Source organism: Myotis yumanensis, unplaced genomic scaffold (genome assembly GCF_028538775.1).
Source record: "Myotis yumanensis isolate MYYU_CA2020_CCGP unplaced genomic scaffold, mMyoYum1.0.hap1 SCAF_10, whole genome shotgun sequence".
NCBI lineage: Eukaryota > Metazoa > Chordata > Mammalia > Chiroptera > Vespertilionidae > Myotis > Myotis yumanensis.
This window is the reverse complement of record NW_027223761.1, coordinates 54,585,437-54,610,755: the sequence shown is the minus strand read 5'-3', so window position 1 is coordinate 54,610,755 and position 25,319 is coordinate 54,585,437. Positions and strand designations below refer to the sequence as shown.

Sequence of the window (25,319 nt, the reverse complement as noted above, 5' to 3'; positions counted from 1 at the left end):
TACTGGAAGGACACTAACCAACTAAGCTACCCAGCCAGGACTACAGTGATTTGCCTGCTTAAAATGACTAAGCTGAAATAGTGTTCCTAAACCCAAGAAGGCTGTTAGGTGCCTTACTGAGAAAATAGGTATTACATAATTTCACTCTGATGTGAGTTACAGTGCTACTGGCTGAGTCCAATGTTAATGAATCAATACATATTAAATAAGATGTCTTTAAACAGAAACACACATAAACAAATTGATAAAATTGTGATCAGACCCTTACAGGAACCTAACCCTGCATTTCCCCTAAGGGCAATAATTCGATATTTACCAGTTCAGTGTTCACAAAGACGTTATAGAACACAATTACTACAAATAATGAGAACAGACTGTAAATAAAATGTAAAAATTCTACCTTGAATGTGCTAGGTGGAAACTTTAAAAAGTTTTCTCGACTCATTTGAAAATCTAATCTACTGTTCTAGAACTGAACATGAATTTATAGAATGAGATCTTATTTTGAAGTCTCAGAAATCTTTCACAAAGAATATTCATTTTACAAAATTTTGTATTTATTTATTTTTTAATCCTCACTCAAGGGCATGTTTTTATTTTTTATTAATTTTAGAGAGAGAGGCAGGGAGAGACAAACAGTCAGACAGAATTAAATGTGAGAGGGAAACATCCATGGGTTGCCTTCTCCACACACCCAACCAGGGATTCAAACCTGCAACCTAGATATATGCCCTGACCGGGAATCAAACCCGCAACCTTTTGTTGTATGGGACAACCCTCCAAGGAACTGGGCCACCCAGCCATAGCTTTACAAAATTTTCAGAAAATTACTATAATTTCCTATACCACATCCATTAGCAAAAAGTAGTATCCATTTTGAGCAAACTCCAGTCAAATGGCTGAAGAGTTTACCTCCTGTAAGGTTTTTGGTTTTGTTTATAATTGTTATTGCCTACCTATTCATCAAACCACAAAATCTGAATATATATATATAGAGAGAGAGAGAGAGAGAGAGAGAGAGTGTGTGTGTGTGTGTGTATATATATATATATATATATTTTATTTATTTACTTTTTTTTTTAAAGAAAGAGCCCTAGCAGGTTTGACTCAGCAGATAAAGTGTCAGCCTGCAGACCAAAGGATCCTGGTTCAATTCCAGTTAAGGGCATGTACCTTGGTTGCAGGCTCCTCCTTGGGCCCTGCCCTGGTCAGGAATCTTGCAGGAGGCAACCAATCAATGTTTTTTTTTCACATCAATGTTTCTCTGTCTTTCCCTAATTCTTCCATTCTCCCTAAAAATCAACGGAAAAATATCCTCGGTGAGGATTAAAAAAAAAAAAGAAAGAAAGAAAAAGAAAGAGCCCTAGCTGGTTTGGCTCAGTGGATAGAGTGCCAGCCCACAGACTGAAGGGTCGTGGGTTCCATTCCGGTCTAGGGTATGTACCTGGGTTGCAGGCTTGATCCCCAACCCCGGTTGATGGGCGTTTGGGAGACAACCAATCCATGTGCCTCTCTCACATCAATGTTTCTCCCTGTCTCTCCCTGTTCTTTCCACTCAATCTAAAAATCAATGGAAAAATATAAAAACAAGTCACTAACAGAAAAAAGAAAGAAAACACTTTTTTTTTTTTTTCAAAGTCACTCATTAATGACACTTTTCATCCGAATCCAACACTCATCCCAGGCTGAGCCTTTCAATTTTTCTATCAAGAGCCAGGGCAATCCAGAGTTATCTCACCAGTATTACCAATTATCACCGGCACCAGAAGAGGCCTCCCAGCTACTCAAGAGACAGACAAAAAAACTTTCTCAGGCCGGTCATCTCCAATTTATCTTTGTGATTCCTTAGGACTGTGTACATAATACAATACATTAACATCCAACTAGGGGCTGCAACATGGAACAAATCGGGGAGGGGGGGAAAAGGTAAGAAAAAGAACTCCAAGTGAAAGGAGTTAGGTCTGAAATGAACCTCTAGGTGGTTTCTAAGGAGGCAAGCAACGCACACCTTCCAGACTATATTCCTGAACAATTCCCGGGGCTGATCTTTCATTCTAACGTCCCTGCAAGGGAATTTGTTATCTCTTCTGACCGATAAGGAAACTAGCTGCTCACATCTTTCCAGAGTCATCTCGGATTTGGCTCACTCTTCAATTTCAGGCGTTTCTATCAGCCAACTTACAATTCGCTCCGGCATATTTTTATTAGACGCCTTCCAAAGGGACCCAGCAGATCCACATGCTCCGAGCACCCTCATCTCTGTTGAGCACGACGCCACGGGCTAGATTCAAATCCCACATGTACATCGCACGCCGTCCGCGAGCTTAGGCGAGTGCTCTAGAACTAGACGGAGCTTCAGCTCCCCGGCTGCAAAAAGGACAGGAGGCCGGCAACCATCTCGCACGCTGCGAGGGCTGGTGAGTCTGAGCTGCCACATCAGCGCTAGACAGAAGGCTAACATGACAGGAATGGACAAAAGGCGTGCGTTCCCCGGCACGTAACGCACATTCCATAAATGGCAGCGTGGCCACTCCGACTAGGAACAGATCCGGGGCAAAACAGAACGAACGCCCAAGCGTCCGCGTCTCCCCTCCCCAACCCTCAGCCAGAGAGCGGACAGGAGGGGTTTTCCCCGCAGCCCTCCACCCCGAGCACCTCCCCTTTCCAGCGCTTCGCCCCCGGCATCCTGCCCCCTGCCGGATCCCACGCGGCCCCATCCTCACCAGCCTCCCCGCCACCAAGCAGCCAAACATGGCGGCGGCGGCGGCTCCGCTCAGCCACAGGGGCCCAGGCTGGCGACTTAGACGTCCAGGGGCTGCGACGCCAGTGGAGCCCAAGCACCTTCCACAACAAGCAGGAGGATACCGGCCCCGCCGCTACATAGCGGCTATGCCAGCGGCGGGCACGCCTTCTGCCCCGCGGGAGACAAGTACTTCCGGGGCGTACACCCACCCGCCCCAATTACGAGAGAAAGGCGACCGGAGCCAGTGCGAGACTACAAGTCCCAGAGGGCTCTGCGTGGGCTTCCGGGAAGGGTGCTAGGAGTTTTTACCTGTTGGGGTTGATGGTTCGGATCCAAATTTGGGACTCCAAGGCCGAGAGCTGTTTCTCACGGTGCGCTTTTACAGTCATTCCTTTTCTAGATCCTGACAAAAACCCGGTGAGGTAGGCGTTATTATCTCCCTTTTGTAAGCGAGGAAATTGCCCAGAGTGACCAGCCCCAAATCTTGACACAGCACTAACTATTGGAGTCTGAATCCAAGTCCTGATCCAAATCGGGCTTCTTTCTGCTACACCATAGCTCAGTGCTAATTTTTAATCAGCTATTTTGTACTAAGTGACAACTTTTTACCGGTGGAATTGGCCTCTCCCTAGTCAAACTCCAGATCGAACTCACGGTGGAGGGGACAATGTGCATATTAGCCTCTTATTATGTAGGATTATTGCCTCTCCTGGGGTTGCTGTGAGGATTAAGTAAATTAATACATTCACAAAACACTTAAAATAGAACCTGGCAGTGCTTAATTAATGGGATTTTTATAGTAAAATGTATTTTTTTTTCTATACCCATTTTCAGAAAAGGTTCATAGGAAATAAAAAACAATAGCCCAAACAACTGGCATCAAGTACTAATTGCCATCAATATTCATTCTACCCAAATAGAAGAATAGGACAGACTGAGGAATCTCAGAGGGAAGATGGGGAGAGTAGGTGGGTGGGAAGAGATCAACCAAAGAACTTGTATGCATATATGCATAACCCATGTGAAGCATCCATCTTATATAAAAACTGCTGTTTGAAATTTTAACCCTGATAGTATGGCTTCTGTAAATGCTTGCTGGCTTAAATTATAGGGAAAATAAGACTACTCCCATTTCAGAGAGGCCATTAAACCTTCCCCAGACGAAATTATCCGTGCTGGCATCAGGCCAAGCCTTTGGTCGAGGTCTCAAAGCACCAGCACATAGGGCCCTTTAAGAACTTGCAAAGGGAACCTGGAAAACCCCATATTGGGGAGACAAAGAGGGTAAGATAGTATAAATACAGGAAACTTCCTGTGTGATTTCACCCAGAATTTGAGAGACATTTTCCTCTGGGCCTGTGTGTAATAAATGTAACTCCATCTCTCTAAGCGTTGCTTGGTTCTTCTCTGGTTTGTCTGTAACACATGGACACAGACAGTAGGGTGGTGAAGGCCTGGGGTGGGGGCAGGCTAGAGAAGTTACTAGGGGAGGGGAAAGGGGACATATGTAATACTTTCAACAATAAAGATTTTTTTCAAGATTATGTTCCTGGGAGAGGTTGAAATCGCAAATAATAAAAAAAAGAAAAGAAAAGAAACTGCAATTAGATCATCAGAGGAAGTTCTCTTTAGGTCAGGGTCAAGCAAATGTTTCCTGCAAAAGACCAGAGAGTAAATAGTTTAGGCTTTTTAGGCCATGAGGTCTCTGTCCTGTCATGCCCTTGTAACACCAAGAACTGTGGAATCAACCAGACATGGAGCATACTCTACCTCCATACTTCTGGTTATGCAAGAGAATATATGTATTCCTTTACTGGTTAAGCCAGTTTTAGCTGGATTTGTCACTTACAGATGAAGATATTATTAACACAACCCCATAACAAAAATATAAGCTCCAAGAGGACAGTAAACTTAGTAAGTACATAAATAAAAGAATAAGTGAAGAAGAGGGTGTGGCCAAGTTCCAAAAACTTTATTAACAGCTGGCCAGGTTGGACTAAGCCCTGCTTTAGGCAGTGGTTTCCAAACTTTTAAGGTTCTTCAGAATCACCTGTAGGACGTGTTAAAACACTGGTGGCTGGCCCTCACCTGAGTTTCTGATTCAGTACATCGGGCCCAAGAATTTTAATTCTAAGAAGTTAGGGGTTTTCAAATAAAATACATAATGCCCCATAGATCTTGAATTTCAAATAAATGGTGAATCATTTTTAATTATAAGTATTCCCAAGTATTTCATTGTTTTATCTGAAATTCAAATTTAAGTTGGCATCTTATATTTTATTTGCTAAGTCTGGCAGCCATAAACAAGTTCCCAGGTGATGCTGATGCTGCTGGTCCAGAAACCACACTTTGAGCAACACTGGCCTATATGCATAATCTCATGTATACAGGAGCTTTGTTAGTTTAGAGGTGTTGAGCTAGAGGAGAATAAATAGCCACTACCCCAACTTAAGAATCTGAACACTCAGTCTGTATATGTGAACATGCTCATTCACAAAAGGTGTGTGTGTGTTTTTTTTGCCTAAGTTAGATACTTTAAATATGCATTACTTTCTAACAATTATTTATTTATTATACCCCTGTGTGGGCTGTTTTCTAGGCTCCTGAGATAAAGCAAGGAATAAGGATGTTCAGGCTCCTTGCTATCAGAGCTGGCATTTGATGGTTGTCAGGGGGTAGATACGATTGGGCATTCATCTCAGGAGTTACTGGACTGCATGTTGTCAGGTATTTACTTAAGACGCATAAACTGTGTTGGATATTATTATGGTTATAGACATGGACCCTGAAGTTAGAAATTAGTTCAAACCTCAGCCCTGTCCCTTAGGACACTGAACAAGTTATTTTAAAACTTTGGTCCTCAAAAACAAACAAACAAACAAAAAAAACCCTTTAGTCCTCAGATTCCTCATCTGTAAAATGGGATAACTTGTACTTCCTGGGATTGTTGGATAATAAAGAAAATAACTTATATAAGGAGCTTAGCACAGTACTGGTACATGGCAGAGAGTAAAACAGTACTTAAGTATAGCTACTACTATTGAAAATTCAGTGGTTCTCAAAGTGTGGTGCCTGGGCCAAGAGCACCAAGGGACCTATGCACTTGTTAAAATGCAAATTCTCTGGTCCCACCCCAAACCTACAGAATCAGACACTCTGGAATGGGGCAGAGCAATGTGTGATTTAAGGAGCCCTCCTGGTGATTCTAGTACATGTTCAAATGTGGAAAACAGTGCTAAAGAAAATATAAGGGGCTAAGCTGTGTGTGCTAGGGCTGAGGCTAAAGGCCATTAAGGTACAAATCTTCCCTTTGTTTTCCCCGGAGAGCTCTACATAGGGAGTAGGCCTAGTGGTGTTCACCTCTGTAAACACATGTGCACAATCTATACTGCCTGAAATTCATCAGAAATTCATTTAAGCAAAGATTTCTTAGCTAATTTTTTGCTCATTCAACATTTCACTGAATGCCTACTATGAACTAGTGTGTTAAACAGTGAGATTCAAAAACTAAGGAAAGAGTGCTTACAGCTCTTTTTGAATTTGTCCAGCAGGTCTTCCGGCTCGTCCCGGAAGGCCCTAGAAAAAAAAAAAAAAAAAAAAACAAAAACTAAGGAAAGGCTCCCAAAGCCCTTAGCCTGGCACTGATTATCTGGCGTAGGAAACCACGACAGTGCATTCATTTCCGTGAGGTGCTAAAATGAGCAGGTTCAACCAGAGATACTGCAGTGGTTCTCAACCTTCTGGCCCTTTAAATACAGTTCCTCATGTTGTGACCCAACCATAAAATTATTTTCGTTGCTACTTCATAACTGTAATGTTGCTACTGTTATGAATCGTAATGTAAATATCTGATATGCAGGATGGTCTTAGGCAACCCCTGTGAAAGAGTCGTTTGACTGCCAAAGGGGTCTCGACCCACAGGTTGAGAACCACTGTAAGGGAAGTGGAAGATAGGCAGTAACTCACAAAGGTGGAAACCCTTTCCAGAAACAAACATTTAACGGAGCCCTACGATGTGCATACAGAAAGCAGCCTGACTACCGGGAAACCTGGCCCCAGAGGCAGCCTGGCAGGAGCTAGTGGTCCCAAGACTGGCAAGGCCACCAGAAGGAAAGAGACAGTGCATCAGGCAGTGAGGGGCCCTGGCCAGGAAGAAGGGAGACCTCAGTCTATGTGGGACCTCGAACAGTCTGTTTGCAGCTCCCTCTCTTGTATATCCTGGTCTTGGTTGTGGCCTAGAAGACTGGAGAGCAAAGCCATAGAAAGGAGCCCTGGTAGGAAACTGAATCAGGCCCAGATGTGGGACCTGGGATGGAAATAATGCTAAATCCCAGACACAGAGGTGATCAGACAAACAGTAGAACTATTAACAATTCCCCAATATTCCCACCAGTGCCCTTGAACATGAGTTTGAGAGGCACTAGTTAACCACAGTGAGAAAGTTTCAAATGACTGGAAAGTTGTGCTGGCCTGGGCTAAGATAAACTTAATCTGTCTGTTGGAATCATCTGGGCAAGCTAAAAAAAAAAAAACACCAAAAAAACAAACAAACAAACAAAAAACTGAGCTTAGATCTCTGAATCAGGTTGGGACTCAGAGATCTGTCTTATGTTCCCTAAATGATCCTTTTTCCACAGACCAGCATTTGGAACCATTGCATGGCACAGGTTCACACAGGGGCCTAAGTAATGCAATGCTTTGCACACCTGGCCAATGAAATTATAAATGATTCTCTTTGGGCTACTTGAAGACAACATTTGTTTTTGAAGATAACATTTTAAGGCACAAATAAATTATTATTTTGGAGCGCCCTTCACAAAGGGTTTTGACCACTGAGAGTTACAAATACTGTTGCAGCCGGTTTTATTCAGGGATTTGAGGGAAACAATGCAGAATGCTTACTCAAAACTGGGATTATTAAGCTTTGACTCCGTCTTTCAGAAAGATAAACCAAACCGCTTTTAATACAAAATTTTAGCAATTTAAAAAGTAATTTTGCGTCAAATTAAAAAAACAACAACAACAAATTATGGTCGATGCAGTACTGTACATTTCTCACAACCAGTGATTTTCTGACAACTCAAAATTGACTAGTTTTAGTATTAAACACAAATACACACTCTTTTACTCATTACATAGAATGTAACAGAAATCACCCAACTTTTTACACTTCACATCATCCTGGGGTAAAAGAAGAAACAGCAGGTGAAATGAGTCTGCTTTCAATCTTACTCGGCATCAGAAAATGACCACAAAATACCAAGAATCTTTTTGAAATCCACTCTCTCAATTTCAGAATGATGGTCATTTTCTATAAATCACAACAGGGGAAACCCAGAGGTGATAAATGAAAGTAGGCAAAGTTACCAACTTTGTAGTGTTAGAGCTATGACCTGCAGTTAAAGACACCATGTAGCATTTTCTATGTTTGCTTGTATTTCTGACAGCGTGGGTCCTTGATAAAAGTCATCGAGACTCATTTCCCTTAGATCAGAGTGTTCCAAACTGCCAGTTGAGATCCATTATTCATTGGGTTGTGAAACTAATTTAGTGAGTCATACTGCATTACAAAAACAGAAAATATCAGATGACATCAAACAAGTGTATTTTGTTTCATGGGACATTTTTTTATGTATATGTGTGAGATTGGCATATAATACATGTAGTCTATTTCTTACTGTGGATTTCATTTTTTAAGTTTAAAAATTACTGTCCTAGGGTGGGTGGGTGGGTGGGAAGAGATCAACCAAAGAACTTTTATGCATATATGCATAACCCATGGACACAGACAATAGGCTGGTGGAGGCCTGTGGCAGGGGTTGGGGGCGGGCTGTAAGGGGTCAATGGGAGAAAAAAGGGGACATATGTAATACTTTCAACAATAAAGATTTTTTAAAAAAATTACTGTCCTAGCCCTAGCTGGTTTGGCTCAGTGGATAGAGTGTTGACCTGGGGACTGAAGGGTCCCAGATTTGATTCCGGCCAAGGGCACATGCCTGGGATGCGGGCTTAATCCCCCACCTCCCCATAGGGGGCATGAAAGGGCGAGGGCTACGCCCTCCATCTTGCCCCAAATCCTCCATTTTGGGTAGCAGCCATGTGCTCAGCAAGGAGCTTCTTACCGGAAGCCCAAACCTCTGCTAGCCACACCTAGGATTTCTTTAAACTAACCAATGATAATCAAGGGAAGTGCACGCCATAGATACGACCACATCCTGTGTAACAAGACACCAACTTGCGCCTGGCCAATTGGCAGGGCCCACAGTCCTCTCTCCTCCCCTTACTCCAACCCCCCTATAAAACCCCTCTACCCACAAAACTCAGTTTCTCTCTCTCTCTCTCTCTCTCTCTCTCTCTCTCTCTCTCTCTCTCTCACCGCTGCGTCGGTAAGGAGGCTGGGGGAGCCAAGCCCGGGCTTGAATAAAGACTCTTATGCTTTTGCATCGGACACAGCTGGCTCCCTGGTGTGGTTTCTTGGGGATCCTGAAATCTGGGCATAACAGGCATACAGGAGGCAGCCAATCAATGATTCTCTCTCATTGATGTTTCTATCTCTCTATCCCTCTCCCTTCCTCTCTAAAATCAATAAAAATATATTTTTAAAAAATTACTGTCCTAGATGATACCTCATCCAAGCTTGAAGATGCAGTTAAGCCAAATGACTCTCCCCTTTGCCTCAAAGAACATTTTACTTCTTTAAGTATTTCTAGTCAAGGTGACCATTAATTCTTTAGACCTCTACCCTTCTCTCGCATTAGCTTTTAAGCAACTTTAAAAACATCTAATTTCTATCCAGTCCTTTTCCAAAGCCTAAAACTACAAAGCCACATCCCAGTCCTTTTTGAGCCCATCTCTGCAACAGCAACCAACTACATTCTCTGCCTTGTTGGGGTCCAACCCCAGCAGGTCCAGAGGTCCCCAAAGGTGTGGACAGAGTCAGCGAAGAAGGAATGACACGGAGACAGCGTTCAGTTCATCAGCAGCCTAGCCAGGATCTCTAGCCAAGTTCTGGCGGGATCTCCAGCCAAGTTCTGTCTCTTATTGTCTTGTTACATCTGTATTTATACCAGTTGATTTTAATCCTGTCAATTTCTATTCCAAAGGTTGGGGCGTTTCTTATCGCCATTCCAGGGAGTAAAGATTATGTAGCTTAAGCGTGATTGTTCGTAGTTAAAGTGATTAACTAGCATTTAGTTAAGGGGTTTTATTCCCTCCCTAACTTCAGGGAAAAATCCCTACCTGAGGAAACAACCTTTCTTGGAGAGGTGACCTTGGTTAGAACACAGCGCCAAGAAGGTGAGCGAACATATTAAGAACAGTATGCCATATATGCCAGGTCCCTTGAAACATATGCTGTGCAGATGTTTCTTCCCTGCAGTGACTGTGTCAAGCAGCAAGGATGGACCGGCTTCCGGCACTGCCTCAAAGATTTCTTTAGACTCAGGCCCCCTGCCCACAGAGCCAATGTGGCTCCCAGCTTCTCCCCTATTTCCTATCATTGAAACAAACACTAAATTATATTTCCTCTGGAGAAAAATGTGGGGAAGAATTGTTCTATTCATTTTACTTAAATGGACCAAAGAAACCAAGATAGAGCCAGAAAGAGACTGATAAGACTAAATAGTTTAGAAAAGAAATGAAAACCTAACAACAGATGTCAGTTGCCAGATGAGAGCTGCTGGGGAAAGAAAGGCACAGGGCCTCAGGCCAGCCTCAGGCAGGGCCAGCGTCATGGGCTCATGGCATAGTACAGGGCACTGGACTCAGAAAAACTCCATAGGTGGTTTGACGCTTTGCTGTTTCCAACTTCACATTCTTAATAATTTTATCTTTGAACTTTTATTTTATTTTAAATATATTTTTACTAGAGGCCCAGTGCATGGATTCATGCACCGGTGGCATCCCTCGGCCTGGCCTGTGGCAATCGGGCTGAAACCGGCTCTCTGACATCCCCCAAGGGGTCTCAGATTGCGAGAAGGTAGTTCTCAGGTGACGCACCCCGCTATTAGGCTCCCTCCTCTCTGGTTCTGGTGCATCACCCAAGAACTGCAGCTGCCGTCACCGCAGCTTGGCACCTCCAGCATTGAGCATCTGCCCCCCTGGTGGTCAGTGCATATCATAGCTACTGGTCGGAGCGTCTGCCCCTGGTAGTTATTGCATGTCATAGCTACCGGTCAGATGGTTAAATGGTCGGACGGTTGCTTAGGCTTTTATATATAAAGATTGATTTCAGAGAGGAAGGGAGAGGGAGATAGAAAATGGGCTCCATGATGTGGAGTTAAATGGGGAGCTCATGGCTCATCAAAGCTCTGGAATACTCATGGTAAATGACTGGTAGAGGGAGTTTAGCTCAAGCATTAAATCCTGGGGAGACCCATAGTGTAGAGATGCCAGTCCTTGGTTCCCATTGTTCAAGAAACAAAACCACCCAGGGACTTCCACATCTTGTACTACAAATTGTGCTTGTAGGCAGCCTTAAAAATTTATGCTGGTGAGCACCTTGCCTCATCACAAAAGGCAATAATACATTATCAGGGTAAAGTTCTGGGTTTCGTAGACTGAAGTAACTGTTTCATTAGTGGCTATACTGCAATGGAAAGTGGGAGGAGACATGTTAAGGAAGATGCAAGAACCACCACCTAGTTCAGTGATGGCGAACCTATGACACGCGTGTCAGAGGTGGCACACAAACTCATTTTATTGATTTTTCTTTGTTAAATGGCATTTAAATATATAAAATAAATATCAAAAATATAAATCTTTTACTATGGTTGCAAATATCAAAAAATTTCTATATGTGACACGGCACCAGAGTTAAGTTAGGGTTTTTCAAAATGCTGACATGCCAAGCTCAAAAGGTTAGCCATCACTGATCTAGTTCTATCATAAATGCCCACATGGTGCTCTTAGTTATCATGATAGCAAGTAAAATAATTCAATATTTTTTTTCCCTGAATCTCCAAATGTATCATTAGACCTTTTTATCTCTTCCACAGTTATAGCTCCTCCTATTCTCCATTTGATTTTATATGCCATATTCTAAGTACCGTATTTATCCGTGTACAAGATGCTATGTTTTTCTAAAATCATTAGACTGAAAATCAAGGGGCATCTTATACACGGAAGTCAGCCGAGGAGGGAACCAGGCGGGTGCGTAGCTGCCCATACCTTGTCAAACAGGCTTCCTCCAATCAACAAGCCATGTTACTGACATCAGATGATGCCCTAATTGGAGGTGGAGGTGGAGAGTGCACAGATACAACAGGGACTGGAGCATTCCGAGCCCATAAAGATGTCAAAAAATAAAAAGATAAATACTGGTAAGTGAACTTTTTACTCTGCAAAATTGAAACTGAATGTAATCAGCTATGCAAAAGAGCATGGAAATAGAGTTGCAGAGACAATTTGGACCACCTCTCACTGAGTGTATGATCAGACAGTGGAGAAAACAGGAAGAACAACTCCTTAAAGATGCCAAAAAAATGCCGAAACCGGTTTGGCTCAGTGGATAGAGCGTCGGCCTGCGGACTGAAAGGTCCCGGGTTCGATTCCGGTCAAGGGCACGTACCTGGGTTGCGGGCACATCCCCAGTGGGAGATGTGCAGGAGGCAGCTGATCGATGTTTCTCTCTCATCGGTGTTTCTAACTCTCTGTCTCTCTCTCTTCCTCTCTGTAAAAAATCAATAAAATATATTGAAAAAGAAAAAAAAAAAAAAAAGATGCCAAAAAACAAGGCCTTAAAAGGAAAACCAGCAAACTGTTTAACATTGATTTCTTAATCTTGGGTTGGAAAAGTGGGGGGCATCTTATACATGGAAAAAATACAGTAATTTCTTAGGATCTTTTCCAGTTCATTAATTTCTATTCATTGTTTCAACAGTTACACTTTTCATTCCTAAGTTTTTTTTCAAATTCTTGTCCATCTTGGTAGCCTCTGCTTGCTCATGTTTCTTGCCCATGTTTTATTTAAGTGTTTCATTCAACAAATATTTATTGAGCACCTACTACATGCAAGACAGATCTAGGTGTTGGGAATTACATAGGAAACAACTACCCCCCCCCCCCCCCCCCGCCTGGCTGGTAAGGCTCAGTGGTTAAGCGCCAACCTATATGAACCAGATCATGAGTTTGATTCCATTATGGCATATGCCTGGATTGTGGGCTCAATCCCCAGTATGGATTGATGTTTCTCTCTCTCTCTTCCTTCCTCTCTGAAATCAGTAAAAATATTTGAAAAAAACACTACCTCATAAAGCCTATATCCCAGTGGAAAAACTGCAACAAATCAAATAAGTACCCTATATAATAAAAGCCTAATATGCTAAGTGCCCAGTCATCCATTCAACTAATCAAAGCATAATATGCTGATGATATGCTAAGGCTGCTCAACTATTCACTATGACGTGCACTGACCACTGGGGGAAGACACTCCAACTGGTAGGTGAGCTTGCTGCTGGGGTCTGGCTGATTGGGACTGAGCGAGATGGGCCAGACACACCCTGGAGCCCTCCCATAAGTCCCTTCCTAGCTGGCCAACCCCCTGAGTCCCTCCCCAGCACTGATCATGCACTGGTGGGGTCCCTTGGCCTGGCCTGCACCCTCTTGCAATCTGGGACCCCTTGGGGATGTCGGAGAGCCGGTTTTGGCCCGATTCCCCAGGCCAGGCTGAGGGACCCCACTGGTGCACGAATTCATGCACCAGGCCTCTCCTACAGTATATTAGGTGACAATTGAAATGGAGAATAAGCAAGGAATGAGCAGAGTACACATATTTAAATTGAGGCTTTTATTTCTGATAATTCCAAAATCTGATCTTCGGTGCTCTGTATATTGTGTATTGTTTTAACTGTCAGAGCAGCTTATTTCATTATCTACTTGGTTTTAAAAGCTAGCGTCCTTATTTTTATGATTAGTTTTACTGGAATACAGCCAGGCCCATTCCTTTACATCAAGTATGTCAAATTCAAAAGCTAACACAAGCCAAATAACTGAGGCATGTGGCCTGTGGGCCGCGAGTTTGACATGCTTGCTTTACATATTGTGGCTGCATTCACATTATATATAGCAGCAGAGCTGAGTTGACGTGATAGAGACTGTATAGCTCACAAAACCTAAAATATATACTATCTGGCTACTTATGAAAAAGTTTGCAGGCCTCTGATCTACACAGAGATATACACAGGAACTAAAAAGAAAAACACTGAAATGGGCACTAACATATACTGTTGGAGCAAGTGAATTGGTACAACCTTAATAAAAATACATTTTCACCGAAATTGGTTTGGCTCAGTGGATAGAGCGTTGGCCTGCGGACTGAAAGGTCCCAGGTTCGATTCCGGTCAAGGGCATGTACCTTGGTTGCGGGCACATCCCCAGTAGGAGATGTGCAGGAGGCATCTGATCGATGTTTCTCTCTCATCGATGTTTCTAACTCTCTATCTCTCTCCCTTCCTCTCTGTAAAAAATCAATAAAATATATATATATATTTTAAAAAATACACTTTCATTCAGTAACAAATTCTGACAAATAAGCATAAGGAAATAATCAGGGAAGTACACAAAAACTTGTGTGGTAGGCTGTTAATCAAAACATCCTATATAATAAAAGCCTAATATGCTAAGTGTCCGGTCATCCAGGCGGCCGTTCAACCAATCAAAGCATAATATGCTAATGATATGCTAAGGCCGCTCAACTGCTCACTATGACATTCACTGACCACCAGGGGCCAGATGCTCTGACTGGTATGTTAGCTTGCTGCTGGGGTCTGGCCAATTGGGACTGAGCGAGACAGGCTGGACACACCCTGGAGCCCTCCTGCAATCCCTCCTCAGCCCCGATCATGCACGGGTGGGGTCCCTCGGTCTAGCCTGTGCCCTCTCGCAATCAGGGACCCCTTGGGGGATGTCGGAGAGCCAGTTTTGGCCCGATCCCGCAGGCCAGGCCAAGGGACCCCACTGGTGCATGAATTCGTGCACTGGGCCTCTAGTTATTTATAATAGCAAAAAGTTAGAAGTGCCTGGCTGGTGAGGCTCAGAGGTTGAGTGTCAACTTATGAACCAGGAGGTCACAGTTATGGTCAGGGCATATACCTGGGTTGCGGCTGGATGCCCAGTGGGGTTTGTGCAAGAGGCAGCCATCAATGATTCTCTCTCATCACTGATGTTTCCATCTCTCTCTCCCCCTTTCCCTTCTTCTCTGAAATCGATAAAAATGTATTTTTATAAAAGTTAGAAGCAATTAACATATCCCAAGATATTAAATAATGGTATATTCATGGAATGGTACGGATTTATAGAAATATGCTCATGAATTTAAAGACTTGATAAAATTCAGTCTTTTGTATTTTACCTCGGCTCCTCTCATTTTACCTCCTACCTTATTCTATAATCGCCCAGGTTTTCTTTATTTGCTCTGCTTCAGGTTAAACCCTCCACTTGTCATCTTGGTGCTAACTCTTTGGGGATTTTTCTGGACTTTCATATCTCATTCTCACTCTTGCTGTTTCTTGCCCATAAACATAAGCAAAACACTATGTTTGAGACAAAATAACCAACTACTCTCAACCTTGTGATCTCTTTAATCTATTTCTCTTTTTTAAGTGGGACCAAAGTTTACTGAGAGAAGACAGTCTATTTATTTCTTTTAACCAATAACCTTCCAGAAAGGGGGATAGAAGCTCACTATACAAACATACTCCCCATTTCTTCCATTTTTCAACTCACTACACCTACGCTTCTATGCCCTACCCTCCCTTGCTCTAATGATACTTCCACTATAACTAATGACCAAGTTGTAAATTGAATGGCAATATTTTTTAACTGTAAGGATAGGTTATTAGAACATTACTGTTACAACTCTAAAATTTTAAACATAATTACTTACTATTACATTATATAGCCTACTCCAGTTAAGCGAACTACAAGAAATTGATCATTACAAAAAGATAAGGCATAATTTTATTACTTTCAACATTTCTTTTCATCACAATAAAAATAAACTAAAATAACACGTGGCTTTATAAAAATAAATTTTTATTAAAAGCAGTAGAGTCTGAGCAGGAGACAGTACAAAGAGTGTAAACAATGTAAACATCACTACATTCAGCTCAGCCTGATTGAATGCTGAAAGACAACTCTAAATGCTCTATGTGCCCTTACTAGCAAGATACATTAATTCTACTATACACAGAAAACACACTCTAATTTGATTAGGAACAATATTTCATCGAAGTCGGTCCCATCGCCAAATACTGGCATCATCACAAACAGCTATGAGAATGCTGCTATCCCTGCTAAAACTGGTTTGTCGAATAGCAGTAGCACATTTTTGATGAGTCAGTGTTGTACATCTAAGGAGAAAACATGACAACAGGTTAAAATACCATACATACATAATTTTGCCAATATCTAACTTAAAACAATAAAGTAGAAAATGATTAGCTGTCCCAACTCATACAGAAGGCATCTGAAAACAGAACATACTTTACTAAGAGCTCAATCTCAAATTTTAAAATACCTGGGTATATTTTAAATTCAATAGGCACCATATAACTTATATGAAAAAAATAAGTTATCAGGTACTTATGAAAAACAATCATTAGAATAAAAAAATATTTTAAAGTACTCTGAGACATGCAAATATTACAAATGATTTAAAGATGGCATTGTAAGTATAAGTTACTTCCTCTATATTTGGTATAGCAAAAGACAAGATATGGAAGGTAAAAAAGAGTGAGGGCATGATAGTATACTTTCTCTAATAGCTACAGTTAATCTCTTGAGTTCTTGGTTTTTATTTCTATTACAGCTTGCATAAGATCTGCCTGATGGTACTTTTATTTGTGCACTGATCTGTTCTTTCAAATTATAAAGTATTTGGAAACAAGAAAATAAAAAGAATATGAAGACAGGAATTTCTAAATACTTACTTGGCTTTATGAGGATCTTCTACTTCTAAATCCCAAACATAAAGTTTGCCAACCTGATTGCCCAATGCAAGCATCTGTATAAATATATTAAAAAAAACCCCACCAAATTATTAAAACAAGCTTTAAAGATTTCAAGCAATCCTGAGAGAGCTTCCTTATTTTGGGAAAACCTCAGCTCCATTCTCTGGTTATGCTCTAGATTACTTCTTTGCATCTTATATTTCTGATTTGTAAATGGGGATAAGAGCAACTAATACTTCACAGAGGTGTCTTGAGTAAGAAAGAAGGCATGTTGCAAATTTATGACGAGCTTTACAATTTACACTATAATACATGTACTCTTTATTGTGTCTTAAAGAACTGTAGCAGCCCTGGCTGGTTTGGCTCAGTGGATAGAGCATCAGCCTGGGGACTGAAGGGTCCTGGGTTTAATTCTGGTCAAGGGCACATGCCTGGGGTTTCGGACTCAATCCCCAGTAGGGGGCATGCAGGAGGCAGCCAATTGATGATTCTCTCTCATCATTGATGTTTCTATCTCTCTCTCCTTCTCCCTTCCTCTCTGAAATAAATAAAAATATATTTTTTAAAAAAACTGTAGCTAAAGCTATAGAAAGATCTTCCAAAAATGTTCATATAAATACTCAGATAATTCATTAGCAACAAAAACCTAATACCAAATTTCTTCAAAAATTTAGATAACTACTATTTTGTCTCTAACTTCCATGTTTGTTTGTTAAGTTTTTCTGAGGTAAAGACACATAAAAACATTAATTTTAATCACCAAAACATTAAATTTTAGTAACAGATGTTGTAGAAAATAAACACCTAACTACCACTCCTGACACCTGTCAATTTCATTTATAAGCATTGCAGATGGTGTTCAGAGCCACAAGGATAGAATAAATAATATCAAAGGCCAAAACAATTAATACAAAACATCAAGATAGAGTCTCAAAACTACAAATGCATAACAGAGAAAACTAAAATTACCATGGCTTTAAGTAAAATAATTTCAAAATGTAAAAATGTTGCTACCTTTTGCCAGAAATCCATAGAAAATCTCATGTACCAAATGTCACACTGGCTGTAATCAAATCGCCCAAGAATAGTCACATTAGACTCACTGGGCTTAATTTTGTCTATATCATCTTCCATTTTGCCAGGTTTCCAGCACACAATGGCATTTTCACAAGACTTTAAAAGAGAGATGAGAGAAAAAAAATTACTTGTAGAACTGAATTATAAATACTGAAACAAAGCTTTTCTCTATTATCATTTTAGAACTGACAGCTCATAGAACCTGTTTATCCATCTAAGTAAGTGATATACATTCATTTATATTTGTAGAGTTAATGTCCACATTTGAGGATAAGAAGTCTGATTTATTAACAGATTTTGGCAATACAAAGGCATTACACTGTCTGCACTATTTATTTTAAAAGTCACAATTTGTTTTCCAAACCAAACCAAATCCAGCTCTTGATACATTAGCATCCAGAGACTTGAAGTGTTTTATAGCAAAGGTAAAAATTACAGTGTAGTAGAATACATAGCTCTTCAATATGGCTCCTGCTTTTTACTTCACTAATTTCATCTTTCCCTATCCAACTGGTTCCCTTTATCTGTTAACTATAAATCCTCATTCATTAGCTTTCATAGGAATGGCAGCTAATGAATTCACAAAAAGGAATTTAAAGACCAGATTATAAGTACAAGGCATAAAAGCAGTGGTTTACTTTTAAGACATTGATATGAGGATGAGATTGAAATAGGCTAAGTTATACCTTTCTTATCGTCTAACTTCAAATCTTTGCATACATTCTACTTAAGAAACAAGTGGTAAACAATATAATGGAAAAATATTTGCAAATCAGTGGGCACTACTCAGATTACTATGTAGATCTCTGGTTTGCCATTAAGGGACACCTGGCAATCTCTCTGGCCTCTACTGAACACAGGCTACTGAACACCTTACAATGTATTTCAACAGGTGTCAGGACTGAAAATGACTGGTGTAGGTGAAGTTTCACAGGACACAGCCTACATAATCCCATGTGGCAACCCTGTGGGGGTGACCAGCATTGAAACACTTAGGGTGGGGACAACATTCTTTTTTCCTTCTTTGCCTTTTTCAGATTATATAAAATCCCAGGACTATTTATTTACAAGTCCTTTACTGTAAAGTACCTTAGATATCACCTAGTCTGAATGACTCTTCCCTAAGTGCACAGTCAAGTTGATAGACTGTAGTTTTCTCAATCATCCTGGCCCCAGCCCTAATTAATCAAAATCTTTGAGATAGGAGGCTGAAACAGAAGTGTAAAATAGCTGTTCAAGTGCTTCTTATTGCCTACATTGATAAAGGATCCTAGTAGAGTCCCCTCATGGAGAAATAAAGCATAGGGAGGTAAAAAGAATTTACCCACATTAATGGATGGCTGTACTCGAAATCACCTAGAGAGCTTTTTAAAATTACGCATTCCTAGGCCCTTGTGCCAGATTTACAATCTGTGGGGTAAGGTCTAGGAATCTATTTTTACAATGTTCTCCCAATGATTTTGATGCAGAGCCAGATTTGAGACCACCAGTATAATTTATTCAGTTCAGCTTCCCACTTAAAATGCAGAAATCCTTTCCCACCATCTGATGAAGTTCTAAGAGCAGAAACTTTACAGCCTTTTTACTTCAAAATGACAGACTAGATAGACTTTCCCTTATTTGTCCCACTACATACAACTTTAAAAAGTCTAAAAAATAGAGAGGAGGCAGAATGATTAGGTATCCTGGGACATGCAGGAAATGTAGCTCCCCAATTTTCTTTTCCCTCATTTATGTATCTCAGGCAAGATGCTGGAAAAGTCAGCAACTCAACAATTCTAACGGGTGAAGCTAGACAGACAAAAACAAAACAAAACAAACCCAACCTCCTAGTCCCCAAAGCCTGCTCTCTACAAGAGACCAGGAAATGGCAACCTAGCAAGAGAGAAAAATTTCAAACAAATTCTCTAACTACAGCCAAATACCAAAAACAAAACAAAACAAAAAAACACCCCAAACCAACTGTGGACCTGCACCTATAAGGTCCAGCAAAAACTCAGTGGGAAACCCTTCCCAGGTGGTAACTAAACACCTCAGTACATAATAACCCTGACTCGCTCTGTCCTTCACCGTAATGAGGTGACTCTTCCTTCTCTTTGGCTGGGGTGGGATCAGAGGATACCATCTACACAGTGTCAGTGGAGACCACCCGAGGAGCAGTAATGAGTCCCATCAGCCCCTTCTGCTAGGGTGGTGTCACCTGAGCTGCAGTGGAAAGCCTGAACTCCCATCCCAGCAATAATGAAACACCATCACCCAACCAATCAAGGGGAGAACGTGAACTTCCCTTGCTACCTGCCAATCATGAAGCAGTGCTCCCCTTTCCCAGTTGAAGAAAATTTATCAGAGGAAGCCTGATGTAGATCTAAATAAAAGACCCAGAGATTGTAACATAATACCCAAAATATCCAGATCTCAATCTCAGTGCTCTCCTTGGAGCGTGCCCATGCCCTTTTGTAAGGCACCTACTTTTTTTAAGCTCTTGGAGTCCCCTGGGACTTGCAATGAGAGGAACAGTGGGCAGCAAAACCACTGAACCTGTCCCCAAGGCCCCTTTTCTCTAATTTCAGGGAGCCAATAGCAGCCCCACCTAGGCTCTCCTGTTGCTGCTTCTACTCTAAATCCCCTTTTTTCCACTGCCCCAGCTTTAATAAATGTACTCTACAAATAAATAAATAAAACATAAAAGTCTAAACTTTAATGAGAAAACAGATGCCAACCCAGAGATGACATAGATGTTAGAACTATCTGACAAGGGTTTTAAAATAGCCTTCATAAAAATGCTTCAATTCAAGGAGTTGAGTGAACCCCAAAAAGATAAACTCAAAGAAATTTGTGTTAAGATACATCATAGTCAAACTTTTGGAAACTCCACACGAAGAAAAAATATCCTGATTGCAATTAAGAGAAAGAATAATTCCAATGATGGTAGATTTCTCATCAGAAACCATGGAAACCAGAAAGAGGAGCCACAACATTTTTCAAATATTTAAGAAAAGAATTGCAATACAAAATCCTATATTCAAGGAATAAAGAGGAAATAAGGACATTCTCAGACTATGAAAAATGAAGATAATTTGTCACTAGCAGACCTACCCTAAAAGAATGGCTACAGGAAGTTTTATGAACAGAAAGAAAATGATATTATGAAGGGTTCTTGAAACATCAAACATTAAGGACAAAAAAATGCAAAATGAGTAAATACAATATTTACCATTCCCTCTTGAGTTTTTAAATTACATTTAATGGTTGAAGCAAAAACTGTAATACTATTTGATGTAGTTCTTCATTCTAAAGGGAATGTTTAAGACAATTGTAAGTAGAGGGAAAAGTGAAGTAAAGGAAAATTTCTACACCTCACTTGAAGAGTAAAATGTTGATTTACAGTTAAGTAGACTGATATACAGGTGACCCTTGAACAACAGAGGTTTGAACTATGCAGGTCTATTGAAAAAAAGCTATTTTCGATCTGCAGGTAAGACTCAGCATATGCAGAGGATCAACTGCAGTTACACACAGATTTTTGACTGCATGGAGGTCAGCGTCTTCTAAACCACCATGTTGTCCTAAGGCAGCGGTTCTCAACTTGTGGGTTGCGACCCCTTTGGTGGTCGAACGACCCTTTCATAGGGGTCGCCTAAGACCATCCTGCATATCAGATATTTACATTACGATTCATAACAGTAGCAACATTACAGTTATGAAGTAGCAACGAAAATAATTTTATGGTTGAGTCACAACATGAGGAACTGTATTTAAAGGGCCAGAAGGTTGAGAACCACTGTCCTAACGTCAAATGTATATATCACAGATATATCTATATATCACATATATAACACATAGGGCAAACCTCAAGAAGGCTGAACAAAGAAATATACTAAAAAATACTACAGGCAAATAAGAGTGTAATTCTAAAACATGTTCACACAACCTACAGGAACTTAGGAGAAAAACAGAGAAATTAAAAGGCAGAATTAATGTAATAATTGATATATTAAGGCTCAAGTATAAATGGTCTGAATATACCAACTAAAAGTTTGACAGTGTGGATTTAAAAAACATGACGCGAGTACACGTGAGTGTCCAGATTATTATGACCACCTGACGTTTGTTGGCAAATTAGCTATAATTTCGCACTGAAGTTGTTAGAGGGCCAGACCATTATAAATAAGGAAGCAGGTTGTTTACCACGACAAAAGTGATTTTTTTTCTGAAGATATGGGTAAGCAACGTGATTTAACAGCCTTTGAACGTGGGATATATATTATGATGAGTGGCCAGATTATTATGACCACCCCATCAGTACTTTGTTGGGCCTCCTTTTGCCTTCAATACTGTGGCAATTCTTCTTAGCACTGACTCCACAAGATGCTGAAAGGTGATGCGAGGAATCTGACACCATGCCTGATGAATAGCACTGTCCAGTTCTGTGAGATTTGATGGTTGTGGAACCAGCTGCCTGATGGCTCTTTTAACTTCGTCCCACAAATGCTCAATTGGATTGAGATCTGGTGATTGTGGGGGCCACCTAAGCAAGGTAAAGTCTCCCTCATGTTCTTGAAACCACTCCTGCACAATATGAGCACCATGGCATGGTGCATTGTCTTGATGGAAGAAGCCATCTCCATTGGGATATGCCATCAACATGATAGGATGAACTTAATCAGCAATGATACTTAGGTATGTTGTGTTATTCAGATGTTGTTCCACACAAATTAAAGGGCCCAAATCATGCCAGGAAAACATGCCCCAAACCATAACACTGCCCCCACCAGCTTGAAGGGTTGTACTCATGCATGTGGGGTGCATGCTTTCATGCTGTTTCCACCAAATTCTCACTCTGCCACCTGCATGATGCAACTGGAAACGTGATTCATAGGACCACATGACTTTTTTCCAATGCTCGACTGTCCAATCCTTGTGTTCCTGTGCGAATTGGAGATGTTTTATCTTGGTAACTTGCAGACAGCAAAGGTGTTCGAACAGGCCTTTGGCTTCCATATCCCATATGATGCAGTGTACGGCTAATTTGCCTACAAATGTCAGGTGGTCATAATAATCTGGCCCCTCATGTTCAAAGGCTGTTAAATCGCATTGTTTACCCATATCTTCAGAAAAAAAAATCACTTCTACTGTCGTGGTAAACAATCTGCTTCCTTATTTATAATGGTCTGGCCCTCTAGCAACTTCAGCGCGAAATTATAGCTAATTTGCCAACAAACGTCAGGTGGTCATAAAAATCTGGACACTCAGTGTATATGCCACCTACAAGAAACTCACTTCAGATATAATGATATATGTACATTAAAAGAAAAAAGTTGGGAAAGGATGTACCATGCAAACATTGATCAAAAGAAAGCAAAATGGACTAAATTACTCCCAGATAACGGAGACTTCAAAGCAAATTACTAGAGGTGGACGTTACATAATGATAAAAGATCAAGCCACTAAGGCATAACAAAGTGTGTAAGCACCAACCAACAGAGCTACAAGATACAGAACTAAAAAGGAAAAAGCCACAATAATAGCTGTAGACTTCAAAACTCATCTCTCAATAATAACATGAATACAAAAATCAACAAAGATATAAATTCAACCACATCATCAACCAATAGGATCTAAACGATATTTACAGAACACTCCACCCAATAGCAGACTATATATTCTTTTCAAGCTCCCATGGAACAAACCAAAAATAGGGTCATGAAACATATCTGAAAAAAATAATCAAAATAATAAACAGTGTGTTCTGACAGTGAAATCAAACTGGAAATGAAGAACAGAAAGGTAACAAAAATGTCTCCCAACACCTAGTAACTACACAATACAGTTCTTATCAGAATTTGTGAGATGCAGCTAAAGCAGTACTGGTGGAAATTCATAGCACCAAATGCTTACATTAAAAGAGTCTCAAGTCAATAATCTAATCTCCCACCTTAAAAAACTAGTAAAAGTGCAAAATATACCCACAGCAAAAAATTTTTTTTTTAAACTGACAAACCCCTAGCAGGACTCATAAAAAGAAAAATTACCAATTTCAGGAATGAAACAGGCTATCACTAGAGACCTTAAAGATATCAAAAGGATAATAAAGGACTACTACAAACAACTCCATACATGTAAATTTTACATTAAATGGAATGGACCAATTCCTCATACAAGAAAAATTACCAGTAAAAATTCATTAATATAAAATAGCTAATTTGAATGGCCCTTTAACTATTAAGGAAACTGAATCTGTGTTTTAAAAACTCCCCCTCAAAATTTTCTAGACTCAGATGATTTAACTGGAGAAGTCTATCAACCATTTAAAGAATTAACACCAATTCCATATAATCTCTTCAAGAAAATAGGAGGGTAGACTTGAAATTCATTTTATGAAGCCAGTATTCTCGATACCAAAACCAGACAAAAACAGCATAAAAAAGAAAACTTCAGATCAGCATCATACCTCATGACTACAGGCACAAAAATCTTTAACAAATATTAGCAAAGAGAATTCAGTGCAATCTACTGCATTAACAAACTGAAGAAACCACATGATCATATCAATGGACACAGAAAAAGCACTTAACGAAAGTCATCACCCACTCATGGTAAAACTAAAAGTATTAGGAAAAGGGGTCAGTTCTCAACTTGATAGAGAATATCTACAAAACTATACAGCTAATACACGTATTTGTAAAAGATTAAAAATTTTTCTCCTTTATATCAGAAATAAGTCAAGATGTCTGCTCTTAACACTGCTAATCAACATAGTACTGGAAGTCTGCCAGTGCAATAAGGCAAGAAAAGGAAATAAAAAGCATCCAGATCAGAAAGGAAGATATAAAACTTCTTATTTTCAAATGACAAGATGGTCCATGCAGAAAATCCCAAGATATTAATAATTCCCTACCAAAATGTCAGATAGGTTTAACACCATTCTAAGCAAAATCCCGCCCCCCCTACCGCCCGCCCCCCCCCGCAAATAACCTCTGCAAGATTTTTTTATAGGTGTAGACAAGATTATTCTAAAATTTATAGGAAAGGCAAAGCAACAGAATAACTAAAATAATTGTGAAAATGAATAATAAAATGGAAGAAATCACTCTACCTACCCATTCCAAGATTTATTATAGAGCTAGAGTAATTAAAACTGTGTATGTAGTACTGGTGGAGTACTGGAACAAAAAAGAAAAACCAGAAAGAGTCTCACACAAGTATGTCCAAACAATTTGACAAAGGTACAAAAGCAATTAAAAGGAGAAAGAATAGTCTCTCAATAAGCGGTGCTAAAACAATTGGAAACCTATAGGCAAAAAATAAACTTCTACCTAAACCTCATAAAAAATTAACTTTAAAGGATCATATATTTAATATAAAGCTTTTTGAAGAAAACACAGGAGAAAATCTTTAGGATCTATGACTTAGTAAAGAGCATTTTAAACACATCAAAAGCATGATCCATAAAATAATTTTTAAAAAATCAACAAATTGAATTTCATCAAAATTAGAGACATCTGTTCTGCAAAAGACCTTGTTAAGAGGATGAAAAGACAAGCTACAGA

General features: G+C 40.2%; 2 protein-coding genes and 1 non-coding gene across 6 annotated transcripts in view; 1 reads left to right on the top strand and 2 right to left on the bottom strand.

Annotated features, from left to right (window-relative positions):
- HIKESHI (heat shock protein nuclear import factor hikeshi) overlaps window positions 1-2,924 on the bottom strand; it is a 40,201-nt gene extending 37,277 nt beyond the window's left edge. The window contains exon 1 of one of the 2 annotated variants that reach the window (XM_070425812.1): window positions 2,724-2,924. In XM_070425812.1, coding sequence (XP_070281913.1) covers window positions 2,724-2,753 — 30 coding nt within the window. In that variant the 5' untranslated portion in view covers window positions 2,754-2,924. Of the gene's footprint in view, window positions 1-2,182; window positions 2,396-2,723 lie in introns of those variants that run through there. The other variant, XM_070425811.1, reaches the window with a different exon arrangement.
- Window positions 2,925-6,259: 3,335 nt separating this feature from the next.
- On the top strand, window positions 6,260-6,322 carry LOC139019096 (U7 small nuclear RNA). Its single transcript, XR_011472995.1, has one exon. It is a non-coding gene; the product is annotated as a U7 small nuclear RNA (small nuclear RNA).
- A 9,436-nt stretch (window positions 6,323-15,758) lies between these two features.
- The window catches only part of EED (embryonic ectoderm development), a 34,745-nt gene continuing 25,184 nt past the window's right edge, over window positions 15,759-25,319 (bottom strand). For all 3 annotated transcript variants that reach the window (XM_070425808.1, XM_070425809.1, XM_070425810.1), the window contains 3 exons: window positions 17,707-17,865; window positions 16,672-16,745; window positions 15,759-16,092 (listed from right to left, as the gene is read on the bottom strand). In XM_070425808.1, the coding sequence (XP_070281909.1) occupies window positions 15,966-16,092; window positions 16,672-16,745; window positions 17,707-17,865 (360 nt within the window). In that variant the 3' untranslated portion in view covers window positions 15,759-15,965. The remainder of the gene's footprint in view (window positions 16,093-16,671; window positions 16,746-17,706; window positions 17,866-25,319) is intronic.